Source organism: Pestalotiopsis fici (genome assembly GCF_000516985.1).
Source record: "Pestalotiopsis fici W106-1 unplaced genomic scaffold PFICI_Scf_1, whole genome shotgun sequence".
NCBI classification, from domain to species: Eukaryota; Fungi; Ascomycota; class Sordariomycetes; order Amphisphaeriales; family Sporocadaceae; genus Pestalotiopsis; species Pestalotiopsis fici.
Window position 1 is genome coordinate 6,344,975 of NW_006917091.1, and position 16,818 is coordinate 6,361,792.

The window sequence follows — 16,818 nt, forward strand, 5'->3', positions numbered from 1 at the left end:
TAGACAGAAAAGGCCCAGTCGACACGCGCGTCAGGTGAAAAGGAGCGAAAAGAAAACGACGTTAAACGTCGTAGGTGCGCCGCCTTGTCTTTGACTGGTCGTGAAGCTGAAGAATGGAATATAGAGAGAGGGAGGAGTGGAATGTGGAGGAGAGGTGAAGAAGAAGATTAGGGACGAGGGAAATCAGGGTGGTGTGCTGACCAGTGCGGTTAGCGGGAAGGTAGAGGCGCAGCCTAGCGATGGGGACTGGAGATTTGGAGATTTGGATCGTTAGGTACCGTGGTAGTAGTGTGATAGGTAGGTGGCCAAGGTACTACTATGTAGGAACCTCCCTCCAGATCCAGCTTTTTCTTTTTCTTTTCTCGTTGACGCGACGAACCAGGACAGTCCAGTTAGCACGTTGTTTTGAGATTTGCTCACTGGGTCGGATCCAGTACTACTAGAGTTGGCAGACCAGGGGGGGGCTGAAAGACAAGAGGGCCGTCTCTCAACTGAGGCTGGTGCTTTTTGGCGGGGACAAGCGGCCAGAGAACAAGACGTTTCTTGGTCTCTTACGCGCTCTGTCTGTGACTATTTCTGGAAAGGGTTGATGGGGACAGATGCCGTATGAGGTGTGTAGCGAGGGGAGGGAAAAATTTTTTAAGAAATGGACCTGGGCCTGGCAAAGGGGGGAGATTTCTACCGTCGCGATGATGGATGTTCGTGAGCTGCTCTGGGTTAATACGCAGAATTAAAAAAAAGGGGAGATGAAGGACGGGCTCATCTTCTGACTTACTGGGTTCCAAGGTTAGCTAGACGTGCTGGGGTGCTGTGCTTGATGGGATCTCGGACAGGGTTAGCAAGTTTAGCTCTGCCTCTGGCGCGCAAGGAGTTCTCTAGTGAGCGCGCTAATTGCTCATTCTGGGGCTGGTCCGGGCGCTGCAAGCAAGAAATTTGGGGGTGAAGAATTCTATGGGGACTCGGCCAAGCTAGAAGTACTTGCCTACAACCCACCTGTAGGTGGTATGCATGTGGTTTAGAGCCATAGGAGCTGGCTATCCTAGGGTTTACAGCGGTTGGCCCCTAATTTGCGCTGCATGCTCGGTAGCTGATAGTTGCATATATTCTCTGGAGTCTACCATGTACGTACATCCTTGATGTCCGGGTATGGCCTCGGGGTCCTGTCCAGGAAAAACGCATGTCGTTTCTTCCTCTCCATAATTGCTAATGCAGCCAAAAACCCAGACGAAATTTCGCTGTCGAATCCGAAATATACGAATTTGCTTTTTATTCCGATTGTTTATCACAACTAAAACGATAACTGGATACATACAATTATGTGCTTACCTTTTACGTACTTGACCTAAGGGACCTCGTATATTGACCAGGAAATAATTTTGATGCCTAATCTAGGTACGGACTAGGTATAAGATGTAGTATATGTTGTAGTATGCAGTAGGTACTATTATAGACATTCGACAGCTAAGCACATGTTACCCAGATGCAAGCGAACAACCGAGTTCGTTTCAAATGCGCCATCTTTATTGCGTGCGCACAGTCAGCTATGTAATACTGCTCCCAATGGAGCGATGGCTGTATGCAGTGTCGACAGTAGTGTAGAGAGCCACTGGCGATTATGCACTCTGGACAGCTGGACACGGCAATTTCCTCTTTGTGACTGTTGCTGTCGCAGCATGCAGGATCCTATACTGACTGTGTGGGCGCCGCCGTACGGAGAATGGGGCACACCTTGGATGTGGTGCTCAACATGGGAAGAAAAAGCTCATCCGTTATTCAAGGGCAGTCAACTTCGTACCATGCTCGGCAATGATCCGTCAATTGTCGTCCTATCTCCTGTTACTAGCCAACGTCTTTGTGGATTGGATGTGGAGTATCACTGTCCTCCAAGCCCCTGTGCTGTGTCTATCTTGCTCCTTCAATGCCGGGGCAAATGACTTGCGTGGCTACGGCGAGATGACGATTGTTCATTGGTTTCCAGCATTTTGACGTCTGATCGTCGGCCCAGTAGCACGTTGTGTTCCCACGGCTCCTTCGTCTTGTCTGGTTGAGGTTTGCTGGGTGTGGCTGGCCCACACGGCTCTGGAGGCGGCTTGAGGTTAAGTTTGGCTTGGTGGACTTTTGGTAGGCTTGGTAGGCCTGCCAATGGCTTTGAATGAGTGGGCTATGTTTAGTATATTTTGTCTTTTGCCAGAGATGTCCATCATATAACGGCTCACGGCAAAGTTGGATGGAGGTGTCCTTTCGATGTCGGCTCCGCTTACTGATGATCCTACCAAATTTATAGAATTATGATGTGTTTTCTAGGTATTTTGACTTTCATCCCTCCCAGGCTGATGGGCAATGCTTCCATGCAGGGCAAAATTTATTACACTGCACAGCAGCCCCCCTGCAGAAGAATTTTGACACTCGTCACCAAAACGGGTGGTTTTCGATACCACAAAACAAAGGTGAACCGACCGAAAAATTGAGCTGTAACAAGGGGAATTAATCTCCAAGAGCAGGGAAATATTACATTTCTTGAATTGTATTTTTTACAATTCTTTTGGTAGATATTTGGCCATCTGAAGTTGGGATACTACTGTGTAGTGGGCGCGAGTATCAAAATTCTTATGCGGGCCTCCTGACAGCTCGCGGTGAGTGGCTATGCAGAAACGAACGAACTGCAGTTCGTCCCTGTTTCTCAATCGTCGTCACCGCTTGGCTTGGATGTTTCCGTACCTTCTTCTTACCAACACATCCACTTGCTGGTCCATTGATTTGTCCGGTTTGCCCAATAGTAAGCAATAGTAATTATCCCAACGGGTGGCTGCCTACAAACCATCCCCGTCTTGATGGCTTGGTTTGCATTTAGCACTTCTAACCGTCCAGCTCCTCCTGCTCCCGACAACTTTTAAGCTTATCGTTCTACAGGATATTCTTTCGCCGCGCTACGTACCCTACCGCCTGCCAGGTGGAAACCCAACCTCCGTACGCTGGGTATTGCATACACCGCACATCTGCTCACCCATATCTTTGGGCCACGTGCACTTTTTTTGCGACTCGATTGCTTGATTTCGAGACTCGTTCACGATCTATCGATACCAGTCACTTGACGGTTCCAAAAAGCCCCTGGAGTAGTGGGAAAACTGGGAATCCAGATCTGTCATCTTGGTGCGCGCGGCGCGCCAGATTCTTCTATTCGCGATAACGGTCACGCCAGAGCTAAGACGAATGCAGCCTCGAACTGTCTCGAGCAGGTATCGTCTCGAGTCATCTTGACCTATCATGGGCCTGCTTGGGGTTTTGGTGGGGGTCCCTGAGCACGTCGCTACTGCATTTCGACATCACTGACACATGCAATGCGGACTACCAAGTTGGAGAGAGAGAGCGAAAGAAAGAGATGTGTGTGCCATCACTCCAACAGAAAGGTGCAGCAGTACCTAGGTATGCTGCGACTCAATGGATGCATGAGCTGCGCAACTCGGGTTGCCGCCAAGGTGGCTCTGCCCCTGCTCTGCCAGCTGAGCCACCCGACTTTGGCCAGTAGCTCGCGGGAATGACTTTCAGGATTCTGCGCCTCTGGCAAGCCTCCTACTGAGTCGTCATCAGTCGTCAACGAGGAGAAAGACAAAAAAAAAAAAAAAGGCAGTGCCCTGTTTATTGCCTCAGTCAGTCGTCACCTGTTGTTCATCTAGGCCACGTTGATCACATCACGGCACCTGGCACAGGAGAATTTGCCCGATGTAGGCTTTTTGTGACAGCAAAACACAGTGGAAAAACATCCGACAATAGGCTTTGAGGCCACAGTCTGGCCGGTCCGAGACAATTTGCTCTTCCAGATTTTGCAACACCTTGGCAATTTGGCAAAGCAAGTCAAGGTGTGTTTACAAACTGGTCGAACGGAGTCCGTACGAACGACATGACTTTGAGATACCTTTTCTCTGCATTGTTTTCTTTGCTTTTCCCTACAGGCATATAGCCGCTGCGGCATGCGCTATTGGCTCTTCACATCTGTGCGGCGGAAATGCCGTATAACTGCATATGTGCACTCATGGACTGGCTGCCCTGCGCTGAAACCACGATCAGGTCGCACAGTGTCACAACGCAGCTTTCGCAAGGTCCCGCAGCCCGTGTACCGATCGCAGAGCCAAGATGGATAATTGCGCCAGCAGCCGTTGGTTGTATGCTGTGCTTGTACAATTCTATAGTACTGCCAGTACTGAAACTAGAGCACTTGCTGTTTATTACAGGTGGTAGATTCCAAGGTATGCTTGGCAACAGCATTAAGCCGGCGCCAATCAGACTTATGGTACGATACCGAGCTTCTGCAGCTGAGATCACTACCTACCTATGACCTCATCTGCAGCGTGAAGCGACGGGGAGCTCTCTAACGGATGCAACCCCAATCTGTCGGGGGACGAGTGAAGAATCGGGCTTCTTTCCACAGCAGTCAAACGTCTACGCACTGCGAACGAGGGTGCATCCTCGGCAACCTATTTTTTCAAGAGTGGTCCGTTCCAATCAATGTGTTGCCAGAAACACAACAGCAGCACAGTCGCGCAAGACCAGTCAACGACTAGGTATCGCATGAAAGTAGCAGTTTGCTTGCTTCGAGTACTATGTAACATGTGACATGTGTTTCACGGCGTCGTCGACCAAAATATTTGGGCGCCATGCAATATACTCACTAACAAGGAGGCAGCCGGTAAGATCTTAAAGGCGCCCATCTACAAGCTACATACTGTAGTTGAGAGATTAACTGATGTTCGCACACCCCGGGCCCACGCTCTTGTGCGACTAATCTTACTACTATGTACTTTAAACTCGTCATGCCTGTCATTGGCTCCGTCGCGCCCACGCACGTCGAGACGGCTTTGTCCATTGGCTCCCTGGTGAGATTAAAATTGGCAATTATGGAGACCTTGGCGTGGAGCAGAACCGCACCCGCTTGAAGATCCCTCATCTGCGCAATATTCCTTCCAACCTGCGAGGACAGGTCAGCTACTACCTACGTGCAATACGTGTATGTTCGGGTTGTTCGCAATCGCCTTTTATTATTAGGCATGTAGTCAGCAGTGAAATGAAAGAAAGTTGGACCCGAAAACTTGTGGGCGCGTTCCCGAAAAGCTTGGACAACATATTGCGCACAAAAAAGTCCGCTCGGGTGTCCCCGCGAATACCATCTTCCTACATACATACCAGTCATAGTGGGAGGATATGAGAGGTGCTACCTAGACTACACCACTGCTGGGGATATGCGCATAGAAAACGGGCGTCCGTGCCGTCCAGTCCACGGAACCGGGACCAACAAATCCACTTGCAACCGGCTTACCATATCTGGGTACGGTGTCAATCGCAACTCAGACCACATGGTCGGCAAAAAAATCCAAATTGGCAGGCTGGGAACTTCGATAACAGGTTCAACAAGATAGGGCTAAGTTCATTCGGTATAGGATGTTCAAAGTCCTTGTTCACCGCCATGGAAAAGAATCTTGTTCCATGTCATGGACTTTACAAACAACATCCACGAGCGTGCTTGCTTTGATGGGCCTCGATCGCTCCAATGTCCAAACAATCCCGCTGTCGACGGACGGCGTATGGGGATGGCTTATTTTTTTTTTTTCATTAAATTTTCTTTAAGTAGATCAATGCCAAGCCTTGGAGGGAGCTATACCCATTATGAGAAAATGATGCACATTATCTCGTTCACTTTGCCCATCACGGGCAGAATTGAGTCTCAATGCTCGGGATCGGAATCGATAAAAAGAAAAAGAGACGACACGCCTCACAGTTCCTAAGAAGTCGTCGTTTCGTTTCGGCTTTCCCACTCCCCCCACTCTCAATTCCCCCCCTCCACCAAAGACGGGTGCGGTGCGACCGGATATATATTCCCCTCCACCGATGACGTTGCCGTGTTCCTCAGAAGGCTGACAAGGCGAGTGGACAGCAGTCCATAAGCCGCGTTGCACGGGGAAAAGGATTGGAAATAGGACGGCCCTCTTTTTGTGGTTATCCGCGTATTTTCTTCATCTTCTTGTAGGGACCGACGAGGCGCATGGTTCATGCCGGACAATTCCAAGTTCCTGCAGGTGCAAAGTAGGACAATTTTTGATTACCCCGGCGCCTCTTGGGGGGAAAACGAAAGGTAGACAAGATCCATTCCCCCAAAGGCACGTTTCATGTTAAGAAATGGCGTTGCCGAGTCTTTGCACCGCGACCACGGCAACCGGGTTACCCAAGGCTGCCAACAAACATTTGGTTTCGTGGAATGAAAATGGGGGGTGGGCTAAGTTAGTGTAACGCCCTTCGAGTCCCTCACTAGAAGGATGTGTAAATGAGATTGAGCCCTACAAACGGGTTTCATGTTGTTCTGGCGTCGGCGGCAGCATCCACTGGACAATCGTCCAACTGTAGGCAAGCCTTGATGATCTGGGGATGCTGGGGATGATCCGGGTACTTGTGACTTGATATTTGCTTGCACCAAGGTACATTTTGATGGTCATCCGTGTCGGTGTCTCGAGGCAGATCTCTTCCTGGAATACGTGATGAGACGTGCCACGTTTAATTGACTCGGAATGGCTCGATCATGTTTGCATCGGAATTCAACTTGACAAAGTGATAAGCTTAATGCACCACTATTATGACTGGCAAGTTATGATATACCACTAGTATCTGATGAATCCCAAGTACTATGATAATCGTGGATGATGAAGCCTTGTACAGAATCTCCTCTCCAATCCTCAGCCTTGCGAGTACTATACCAGCAGCAAATGTGTCTCAAGATTAGAGACATGTGTTGATCCAGACCTTGATTGCACATCACCTGCAAATGCTTTCAAAACATGGCCAATCGAGGGAGAAACGATAGATCATATTATTCCACGCTTCTCCGTGTCTATCTTGTATGAGGGCTTTATAAACACTCGTGGACGGACTCTGGAAAAGGTTCGCGCATTGTGGCTTTGCAAGTAATCCGTCCAAAACGATGAAAACGACTAGCAGACGCCAGCCGTCTATCTCTACCTCAATTCTGAGACCTTTCGTGAAGTCTTTGCCTCCGCAACATTCCGAGGGCATTCCAATGGCACTCTTCTTGAGGCATTCCTACCTCATTTCGACCGTGCTGGCAGCCTGAACCTCGTCGACGTATTTACCTGGTCAATATGACTAGCATCGCAGCGCCGATTCCCTGTCAGTCACGATGAAGGGCCTTGATTATGCCGTGCATTGCATAACCTGAAAGATGCAGCAATAACCAATATACTTCGGGAAAATCTAAGTTTCCATGGCGCCGTGACTTCGTCTCTGGACAGACCGTGACAGCATTGAGAGGTTCAATGTCCTTCGGTCAACGAGCGAGAGCCCACAACCGAAAAGGGGACCGTTAGGCCTATTGTCGATGGCGCGGCTTTCGACTTATTTCCCTGATATCAGACGCCGAATCCATGCCGAACAACTGCAAGCGCCTCTTGTAGTTCTTGTGGATTTTTTGCATCAAAATTGGCCGTACAACTAGGTAATATTCTTCTCGAAAAGCTTCTGAATGGGTTTCGCAGCCTGAAGTCATGTTAGTATTTGGCAGTGAAGATATGCCTCCAATGATTTCAACTCACGTCGATAAACTTCTCCAGCTCCTTGTCCAGGTTGGCCAGGTCGTCCTTTCTCTTCTTGTTGTCCGAAATCAGTTTTTGCTTGCGCTTGAGAAGCTCCATACGCTTCTGTTCCAAGCCTTCACGTTCGGTGCGCTCATGCTCGATTCGGGCAATCATGAGCGCGTTCTCGTCATCTTCGGCATGTTCGGGCTTCAGTGCCAGGAACTCCTCGACCGGAATCAGCGGAAGTTGCTGGTATGTGTGGCTGTGAGCACGGATTGTTAGTTCTTGTATGGAGCAGATTACTCTATAGTGGGGAGCGTACTCATAGGACTCGCAAGCCGCAATCTCGCCTTGCAAATGACGCTGCTCGTAGTACAGATTCTGAAGCTGCAGGTGCAACCGGTCGACCTCTTGACGCGCCTCGGCTGTTTCTGCCTTGGTCTTCCGCGTGCTGAAGGTAGCTGCGCGATGCAAACCACGAACCTGGGCAAGGTGCGTAATCAATAACTTTTGCTGTTTGGATATCTCAAATTGAGCCTCTGCAGATGCGCTTTCCACCGGACCAGTAGCTGTGACCTGATCGACAAGGGCGAGGGCTTGGACACGCGCGTCGCGTGATGCGTTGAGTGCCGCGACCAGATTGGGTTCCTTGACGATATCGTGAGTTGCCATGTTTCTAGTAATGACTATTCCCAAATGGACGACTTCTTCGGAATCTGACAGCGATGCCACAAGCTGCCGGCTCTCAAATCAATGTCGGCACAGTTGGGAAGCCTGAAGAGTTGATGGCAATGTCGGCACGCCTGTACCCGTTCGTTGCGTAAGCAGTTTGTCGTGAAGCTTTAGCAACCACGGTACTACGGTTCGACTGGCGTTGGCTTTATCGATAAGAGTACCAAGAGCACCTAAGGGAAGTACGTAGTAGGTAGTGTACAGAAGCACCAGACTTGAACCTTTCTGGGGAACGGCGCGGCTGTGGCCGACACGGTTGGAGCGGCAAGGATGTATTGAGCGTGCCCGCCCGCAAGGAACGATCTTACATGAGATGAAGGTTCGCTCGGATTGGCTGTGTTGCATACAGTTCAAAGGCCTCTTTCGGCCTTGACGACACGCAAAACTTATTAGGACTCAACTGACGTGTTAGGCGGGGACAAGGCAAGGCTACACTATCTAATTTGGTGCATGCTACATTGTTACGATCGCTGAAAATTCCCCTTGATTGGGGAAAAATAGACATGTTGAAAGTTCTTGGCAAACCTGTTAGCTGCGCAAACTAGTCGCAGCTAATTGAGTGCCGAGTCTCATCTCAGCTGCTTACTCGAGGTGATTTCTCTGTGAAAGATAGTTTGAAGAAATCGTCATTTACAAGTACGAATTGGCACTTGCTTTCCCTTTACTTGAGCACAATGGCAATGTACATAATTCGTGTAAAGGAAATCAAGGGGCATCACTGACAGCAGGGTCTCCCCTCTTGACAGGCATTCCCGCATGTCCTGCACTAAGTAAACAAGCAATGGGAATGTCTCTGATGGCCGGGCCGGAGGCAAAAGACTGGACGCCTTCATATTTTTCTCACTCGTCCCTGCAAATGCCCCCAAATGCGCCCCAGCTCTTCCCAATTTCCCATCTCAGTAGCGGTGCTCCGATTCGCAGCGTATTTGTTGGGCCTAAAAAAGATCCTTACCTTGGTGCTTTAGGTCCCAACGGCCCCTCGATTGGAATCCACATAAAGCCTCCACCCGACCAATTGCTCTCCGACTCTCCGGCTCGTGGCTACGCTTACATGTGAAAGCAAAAGAAGAAGCCTCCCCCGTTGTTCTTCTTCGCCAATCCTGTGCAAACATCTCCTTCTGAGGAAACGTCGTACAGTTTATCAGCAAGCACATGTGGCGATCTGCCTGTCTGCTGAGCTGCAGCTGAAATCCAAAGAACCCCCCCAACCACATCCCGCGACTATCCACTGATCTGGGCCTTGCCTCACACGTGCATCATCTGCAGGGTCCTGGTGTCACTCTTTCAGCTGACTGTCGCTCTCTTTCGCACTCTCCCGCCAAATCTGCCACACGCAAGGAGGGGGGCCGCAATTCGATCAATTCAATTACAATAATACAAACACTTTATTCTTGTCGCTCATTCTGGAAGAAAGGCGCCCCTGGGAAATCTCCTGCGCTATTAGATAAAACTCTTACTTATTTTTATTCATCATGTCTTGTGCATCTTCTTTCGCAATGGGCTCGCAGGAGGACGTAGCCGAAGCGACGAGCTCCAGACCACAGCCTTCGGAAGGACAGCCGAGACAGAGGCGGCGGCGCTCTTCTTTTATGCCGCGCCGAAAATCCATAGTTCACCAGATCATGGATGGTGAGGAAGGGCTTCTTCTCAAGGTACAAACCACCGGTATCTCGCAAGGGTCTCTGGATATATCTTCTAACTTGCATAGGTTGACCTGTTTCTCTCCGAATTGGAAAAGCGCCTCGAGTACCTCGAGAGCCTCGGTGAAGTCAAATTAGATGCAAGCATATCTAGAGCATACTCAACCCTGCAAGCAGTCCAGGCAAGATGCTCCCAAGTATCGGAAGAGGTTATAGGGGCTGGACGGCGGAGGTTGCATGTGATGGTGGAGACATTGGATGCCCGATATCACGATGCGCTTGCCGCTGCTGAGTCCATGAACGAGAAAGCAAAGGTCGGCATCGAGCTGATGGACGACATGCTTACGGACTACGAAACAAGAGCACTCAAGTTCCGCGATCAAGGGCTGGCAAATGCTGCCGAAGCTGCTGGCTCTCTCATGGATGAGGGTCGTCGCGTAGTTGACGAGGGTATTGAGCGAGCTCGTGAGGTCGCCAACGACGGTCTGGAAAAGGCAAAGAGGGCAGCAGAGTCGGTCGAAGAACATGTGCAATATGCCATCACGCGCGCAAGGGAACACGGCCTTTTGAGATACGACGAGTTGCCAGTTCCTTGGAGGGTGAACCCACACATTCTCAAGGGCTATCGTTTCAGCGAGACAAAGCTGGGTTGCGTGCGGTCCATGTTCAACTTTTCCAATGAGACGGTCAACATTTGGACGCATGCCATTGGTCTTCTGCTCGTCCTTTCCTTGGCATTCTACTTCTACCCGATGTCGGCCAACTTCTCGCTCAGCACAAAGACCGATATCTTCATTGCGGCCGTCTTTCTATTTGCAGCCTGCAAATGTCTGGCCTGCAGCACGATCTGGCACACCATGAACTGTGTTGCCGACCAGACGCTGCTTGAGCGTTTTGCCTGCGTCGATTACACTGGCATTGCATTATTGATTGCTGCTTCGATCATGACCACCGAGTACACGGCATTCTACTGCGAGCCCATCAGCTGCTGGACCTATATCACCGCCACTGGACTGCTGGGCATCTTTGGTGTCATCATGCCGTGGCACCCTTACTTCAACCGTGCAGACAAGGCTTGGCTCCGCGTCGGCTTCTTCGTCGGTCTGGGAGCTACTGGATTCCTTCCCGTCTTTCAGATTGTTTATACCAGGGGCCCTGCTTGGGCTTATGACTTCTACATGGGTTCGAATCTAGTCAAGTCCTTGAGCGTCTATGTCATCGGAGCCTGCGTCTATGCCAGCAAAGTCCCAGAGAGATGGTTCCCTGGTTGCTTCGACTATTTTGGAAACGCTCACAACCTTTGGCATGTTGCTGTCCTGGGAGGCATCCTGTACCACTACGTTGCCATGCAAGAGTTCTTTGCTGGTGCATTCCGCCGTGCTCAGTACGAGTGTCCATCCATTTGAGCTCAACATTTTGAAGAAATTGGCGTCAACCAAGCGGATGATGGAAAAATCATCGTATCACAATGCTTTACATACTTGCTTGACCTTTGGGGTCGGCATATCTAGACAGAACCCCTTCGGAGCCGATACACGCAAGGCATGCTTGTATACTTGCAACTCTACGCCATACCACGTTGTTGTTGACATGGCGACCTATACTTCACCACCCAGCGACGAGGATACTAGTCAATCCTACTACAGCCATCGACCGTAGTGCAAAGACCCTCTTCTCAGCTGCGATAGCCACTTGTACGAGCGGCGTGACATTACCAGTGCTATTCGCTGCTTGATTTGCCACCGAGCGGCGTGACATTACCAGTGCTATTCGCTGCTTGATTTGCCACCGATGTGGTCCCAAAGCCAGCCACAGTAGATTGTGTTGACACGCAGTCTGTCGTTACAAGTTGGACGAATGGGTCACTGTCGACTGGGGGCAGACTTAGGGTAGCTGTCTGCTGGCTAGTGTTGGCAAGCGCCGTGGTCGTACTGGATTGGAAGAGCGTTGCACCAGTGGTTGGTGTTGACAATGCAATAGTCATATTGCCTTCGTCGGTACTCATTGCCGTAGCTGAAGCAGCCGCGGCCAACGATGCCGGTAGAGTGAAACCTGCAATGCGGGCACATGTTGGCAGATCCTCATTCTGCATCATTGTTAGGATCTTGCCAAAGATGCTGGTTCATGGAACAGCCTCACCTCATCGCAGCAATATCCGGCCACGGGAGCACAATATGTACCGGCCTCGCAATAGCCCTTGTCTGGACAACACGACTAGGAGACAGTCAGAACGGCCAACAGATAGGCTCGTGGCGGGCTCAACTTACCTGGCCTGCGCCTGCATTGTAACAAAATGTGCTCTCAGGCCCGCCGCAGCTTTCGAATCTTTGTCCATATGTTTGGTTGCATGTCATCAGTTGCCGGCGAGGCAAAGATACCGCCGAAATGGGCGCGTAGCTTTCACTCTTGTTCACAGCAAGCACCGTCAGAGCAAAGGTCAACAAGAGGATGGCGGTGCAATGCATTGTAAGAATTTACTCGGGAGGGATGATTCTGAGAAGTTGAACACGTTCGATACGATGGGGTTCTTTTTTGGATTTGAAAGAGACAAGCGAGTTGATTTCAACGTCAAGAAAGATAGATAAAAGTGTTCGAATTAGACCGTGTCAAGACCATAGACTAGCGTATGTTTTGATGGTAATAGAGCTGCAAATCTTTATGTATAGGTGTCGTGTTTCGTGTATACAAGGTGTGAACTCCTTTCTCTTCTGGGAAATCTGGGGGTCTGATATACTACAGTCTTCAGATTAACAGCCCTCGCTAGTCGGCGACCTCATATCGAGATTCTCGTGAGCCAAAGGAATTCGAACCGACATAGTTGGATATTTCTCCTCAGCCCTGACGATCACGCTCCAGACGCGCTCGCAGAACGCGTGCTCGCTTTTCCTCTTGATTACTATGCATCTCTGACGAGCAATTATGTATCCCTCGCATGTTTCGAGGTGCCACCCATCAAGGGATCGGGTCTCTGTCTCCCTTGTATCGATCGTGGCGTTGGTGGGATCGATTATAGGGAGGACTACAGCCTCCCTTTCGAGGTCACATTTTCTGGAGCAGAGCAGGGCGGAAGTGGTAAACGAGAAACGGAAACGAGTCACTGGATATGAAAGGCTGAGCCCATGAATTTTCAATGGTCAGTACTTTAATCATACGTTCCGAAAGGGGGAAAAACACAATAGATGTCTTCCATGCAAACAAAATGCTTATTAGTCCAATGCAGCCAGCGAGTTATTGCAACGCCAATGCTATTTGCCAGTCATATCCCTGATCCATGCTTTCATTACCATCCCGTCCTTTCCGTGCGTGTCCGTCCTCCTTCATTAAGTCATAACTTTAGGCCCATTTCATTCCGTCTGGTTTCGGAATGGAGCCTTCTCATGCCCTATATCATAAATTCATACTGTGCCGGGAGTTGCAAAATCAACTCAATCTCATGACATAGCTTTCTGTTGTTCTGGTTGTCCTGTTTTCTCATCGGGTCGCTTCCCAGAAAAGTAAAAGGCCGGATTTTTGCTGCTGCGCTTGCACATGATCACTGTGCATGTTTCACAATCTCGTCATAAACGTCGTCTGGAAGGCGGTTGACAAGAGCAAGAGCAGTTTTCTTGATGTCTTCAGCCACCAGAGCCGGAAACGATCGCAGCAATTTGTTTGGGCTGGTGTCACAGTCAGTGTCTCCTCAAACAAGTTTCCTGGCAAGCGATACTTACTTTGACGAGTTGAGCAGATCATGGCGCATCATGACCAGCTGCGCAACAATGCACACAATGTTGAGGTGCGGCCCGTAAGCGAATAGAAAATCCCATAGTCGCAAGACCTCTGGTAAAGGCGGCGTACAAGCGCAAAGAGTCAAGACCGAAGGAAAAGCGTAAATCTTGGCGGATAGGCCCTTGTTGACCAAGTGTAAGTGAAGTCTCACGTCGACAATGGCGAGCACCTTGTCCACTAGTTCCAACCCGTGGTGAACGCCAGTCATGGCTCCCCGAATATAGCCCGGTACCTCCTTGGTCAACAGACGATAAAATGCACTGAAAGCTTCTACTTCGCTGCGAGCGGCATACAAGAATGGCGCCGCCAGCACGTTCATGCCCTGTACATATGTGCCTGACTCTACGGCATTCACCTCGGAGTCCCCTTCGGTTGTCAAAGTCAGAGCCCGAGCTCTATTCTTTGCAGCCGGAGAAGACGTCGCCGTATGAGACGTCGAAGGTCTTGATCCACTGCTATCTGTGCACGGCAGGGACTGTCGCCCACTGCGAGGACGTCTCACCTCTTTCACATCATGTAGTTTCCAGGCGACAGCATTAAGTAGGCGGATCAGACTTGCCTCACTCACACGGCGGCGGAATAGAGGATCTGTCGTCAGTGTCCGAAAGGTATCGTTTCGGATCTTTGCGTAGGCGGGCGAGGCGCCTCGGTGGACAAGGGCGAGATACATGTCGGTCTCGACAACGGGGGCGTTGAGGAAGATGAGCCAGACGTATATGCGAACCGACGACTGTAGCGGTCGTGTTAGCCGAGCTCAATATATGGGATTGAAAGTGGGTTTGCGCTCTCTCAACTCACCATGCCATCGTTGTCACTCTTAATGCCTTGATCCAACACTTTGAGTCTGGCGCTCTCCAGTGCGGAGGCAACGTCGCTATCGGGTGGACCGTCACGGAGAAGGCGCTCCAGCGACACAGCGTCGGCAGCAGCAGAGGTCTTACTCATTGCGAACCGCTGCCGGACGGCCATGGCGCCAGCATTGAGCAGGCTCGCCGGTGAGGTCAGATCGCTGTTGGAGCGATGCCTCCCGGGCGAGCGGTTGCTAACGACCCGCCTCGTAGGGCTGGCATCGCGGTTCTGTAGCTCTTTAAACCTCTGCAGGCTGATCAGACTCGCGGAGGACGTGCTGGAGGATAGGCTCGAGGACAATCGCGCAGCAGCACCTAAATTGTGCGCCGACTGAAGTTTCCGCAGTTGGCGATGAGTGCGTGGCGATGGCGGAGGGTGTAGTTCGGTTGCGAGACTCGGCGCAAAAGCCGGCGGGAGCGACTCTCTGGTCGGGCTCGACATCATGGGGCGCTTCGCAGGTTGGACATTCGATTATCGTGCAATTGAGCTCGGTACACCCGGCACAAGATCGACCAAAAAAGAGGATATCACAGCCCGGCGGAAGCGGTATGCTGCTTCCTTGATTTACTGATTGCCGCACGTTGGAGTGAATGCGTGTATAATTACGAGGTTGGTCATGACACGCCCGGGCCCCCAAAACTGTCAGTCATTTTTTCCCCAAACCGCGTCGCAGAGACGTTGGGGGCAAGTCCCCGCACTGCACGCAAGTTGCAAGTCGCACAGTAGTGAGGGGCGACGTGAAGAGAGAAAAAGGGAAACTACAATTATTACCGTACATGGTGATAGGCATAGGTATTTGGTAATATTCTATAATACCACATTCATGTTTCACAAAGATGGATAGATACGTAGTAGTAAGAACACAGTATTGAACTTGTTGAATTTCTGTTCCGAGCCCAGACTTTTAAGAAATATTCTTGACGTAAAGGCTACGCACATTGAGCCTAGACATGCAAATCACGACCCCTTTACCTAAACAGACTCCGCTGAGGAGTGCGACAATTATTTTCAAGGAAAGTTCGGATTTCCGATCAACACTTAATTCTTTTTTTACAGTCCACACTCCATATATCGGCAGTCAACGACGGCAGATTTTTCTTTACGCAATTGTAACTGTTGCTGGCGTTTGCAGGGTTCCCAGGTGCTGTAGTATTCACCTGCATATGCTCTGTTTTATTTTGACTCGAGTCTCAGTTGAGGAGGCTAGAAGTGTGCATATGGTGCTGTCTTGAACTTTGTACGCGCTCTTCGCGCGATTCATTAACTAAAGAGTATGCTGCTTATTGTGGAGAGAGAGGGAGAGAGGGAGATAGTAAGATTGGTGTACAGTCAGGGTAATAGTAGAAAAAGTCGAAGGCATCTGTAGAGAACGTTAGGTATCAAGTTGTTGGCCAAGCTTGACGATGCATGTAGAGGCGCACATTGAGGTCATGAGGCTCCACGGTCCGTCTAGTCGTCGGTATAGGCGGCAGATGCCAATTTCGAGCACAAGAGCCGAACCGTGTGATGGCCAATCAGCAAGAGCTTCTCAGTTGAGAATACCCCAACTCATCGGCTCTTCGCAACTGAAGTCTGACCAATGAGCAAGAGCTTCTCGAATCGAGATTCTTTTACTCTATTAGCTCGGAATGAGTGAAACGATATTATCGTCGCCCAATCAGCAAGAGCTTCTCACTTTTAGCGTTTGAGCTGTGCTCAGTTATTCATCATACATGAAATAGGAAAATCGGCACACACAGGCAAACCCGTCTATTCTTACGCCACATAATTCAGCTTGATCACTATTGCGAAATTTTTTCTTCTTCAGCCCTCAAAATCCTAACGCGTGATGACCTCAGTACTCGTGCCTACAGGGAATGGTCAAGATGGCCTCATCACGTAAGGAAGTGGTGGGATTGCATCTGACATGCCATTGGGCGAGCTATACCGAGCATGATCAAAATCATCATGGCTTGAATGTGTGAAATGGGTGATGTGTATAGATGCCCAATCTAAGAACTCCAGCTGGAAACATTAGTGAGGTAGCCAGAAGCAGGCGACCAAATAGCTTCGGCTGTGCTATATCAAAACAGTCTCGCCTGTATGTCGCCATCGCAAGCCAGTCCGTCTAGATCTTGTTTGCGAAACAATCGCGGCTGGAACGTGGGATGAGGCTTTCCAACTATAATTCTAGTCGCGGGAGAGCCGCGTACAGGCAATACGGCTCCAGATTGCTCTAGCAGGGGGCTAAGAAGCAAATCGTCGTGTCCCCCCCC

General features: G+C 50.2%; 4 protein-coding genes across 4 annotated transcripts; 1 reads left to right on the plus strand and 3 right to left on the minus strand.

The window, feature by feature from the left end:
- Window positions 1–7,491: 7,491 nt before the first annotated feature.
- Window positions 7,492–8,246, minus strand: PFICI_01861 (uncharacterized protein; the record flags this gene model as incomplete). The annotated part of the gene is made up of 3 exons (XM_007830442.1): window positions 7,492–7,536; window positions 7,593–7,836; window positions 7,897–8,246. 3 exons carry the CDS (start codon window positions 8,244–8,246, stop codon window positions 7,492–7,494), a joined length of 639 nt encoding a protein of 212 aa, XP_007828633.1.
- Window positions 8,247–9,802: 1,556 nt separating this feature from the next.
- Window positions 9,803–11,352, plus strand: PFICI_01862 (uncharacterized protein; the record flags this gene model as incomplete). The annotated part of the gene is made up of 2 exons (XM_007830443.1): window positions 9,803–9,958; window positions 10,015–11,352. The coding sequence occupies 2 exons, from the start codon at window positions 9,803–9,805 to the stop codon at window positions 11,350–11,352; spliced, it is 1,494 nt and encodes a 497-aa protein (XP_007828634.1).
- A 314-nt stretch (window positions 11,353–11,666) lies between these two features.
- On the minus strand, window positions 11,667–12,411 carry PFICI_01863 (uncharacterized protein; the record flags this gene model as incomplete). The annotated part of the gene is made up of 3 exons (XM_007830444.1): window positions 11,667–12,032; window positions 12,086–12,160; window positions 12,214–12,411. The coding sequence occupies 3 exons, from the start codon at window positions 12,409–12,411 to the stop codon at window positions 11,667–11,669; spliced, it is 639 nt and encodes a 212-aa protein (XP_007828635.1).
- Window positions 12,412–13,478: 1,067 nt separating this feature from the next.
- On the minus strand, window positions 13,479–15,004 carry PFICI_01864 (uncharacterized protein; the record flags this gene model as incomplete). Its single annotated transcript, XM_007830445.1, has 3 exons — window positions 13,479–13,602; window positions 13,657–14,444; window positions 14,513–15,004. The coding sequence occupies 3 exons, from the start codon at window positions 15,002–15,004 to the stop codon at window positions 13,479–13,481; spliced, it is 1,404 nt and encodes a 467-aa protein (XP_007828636.1).
- Between the last annotated feature and the right edge of the window lie 1,814 nt (window positions 15,005–16,818).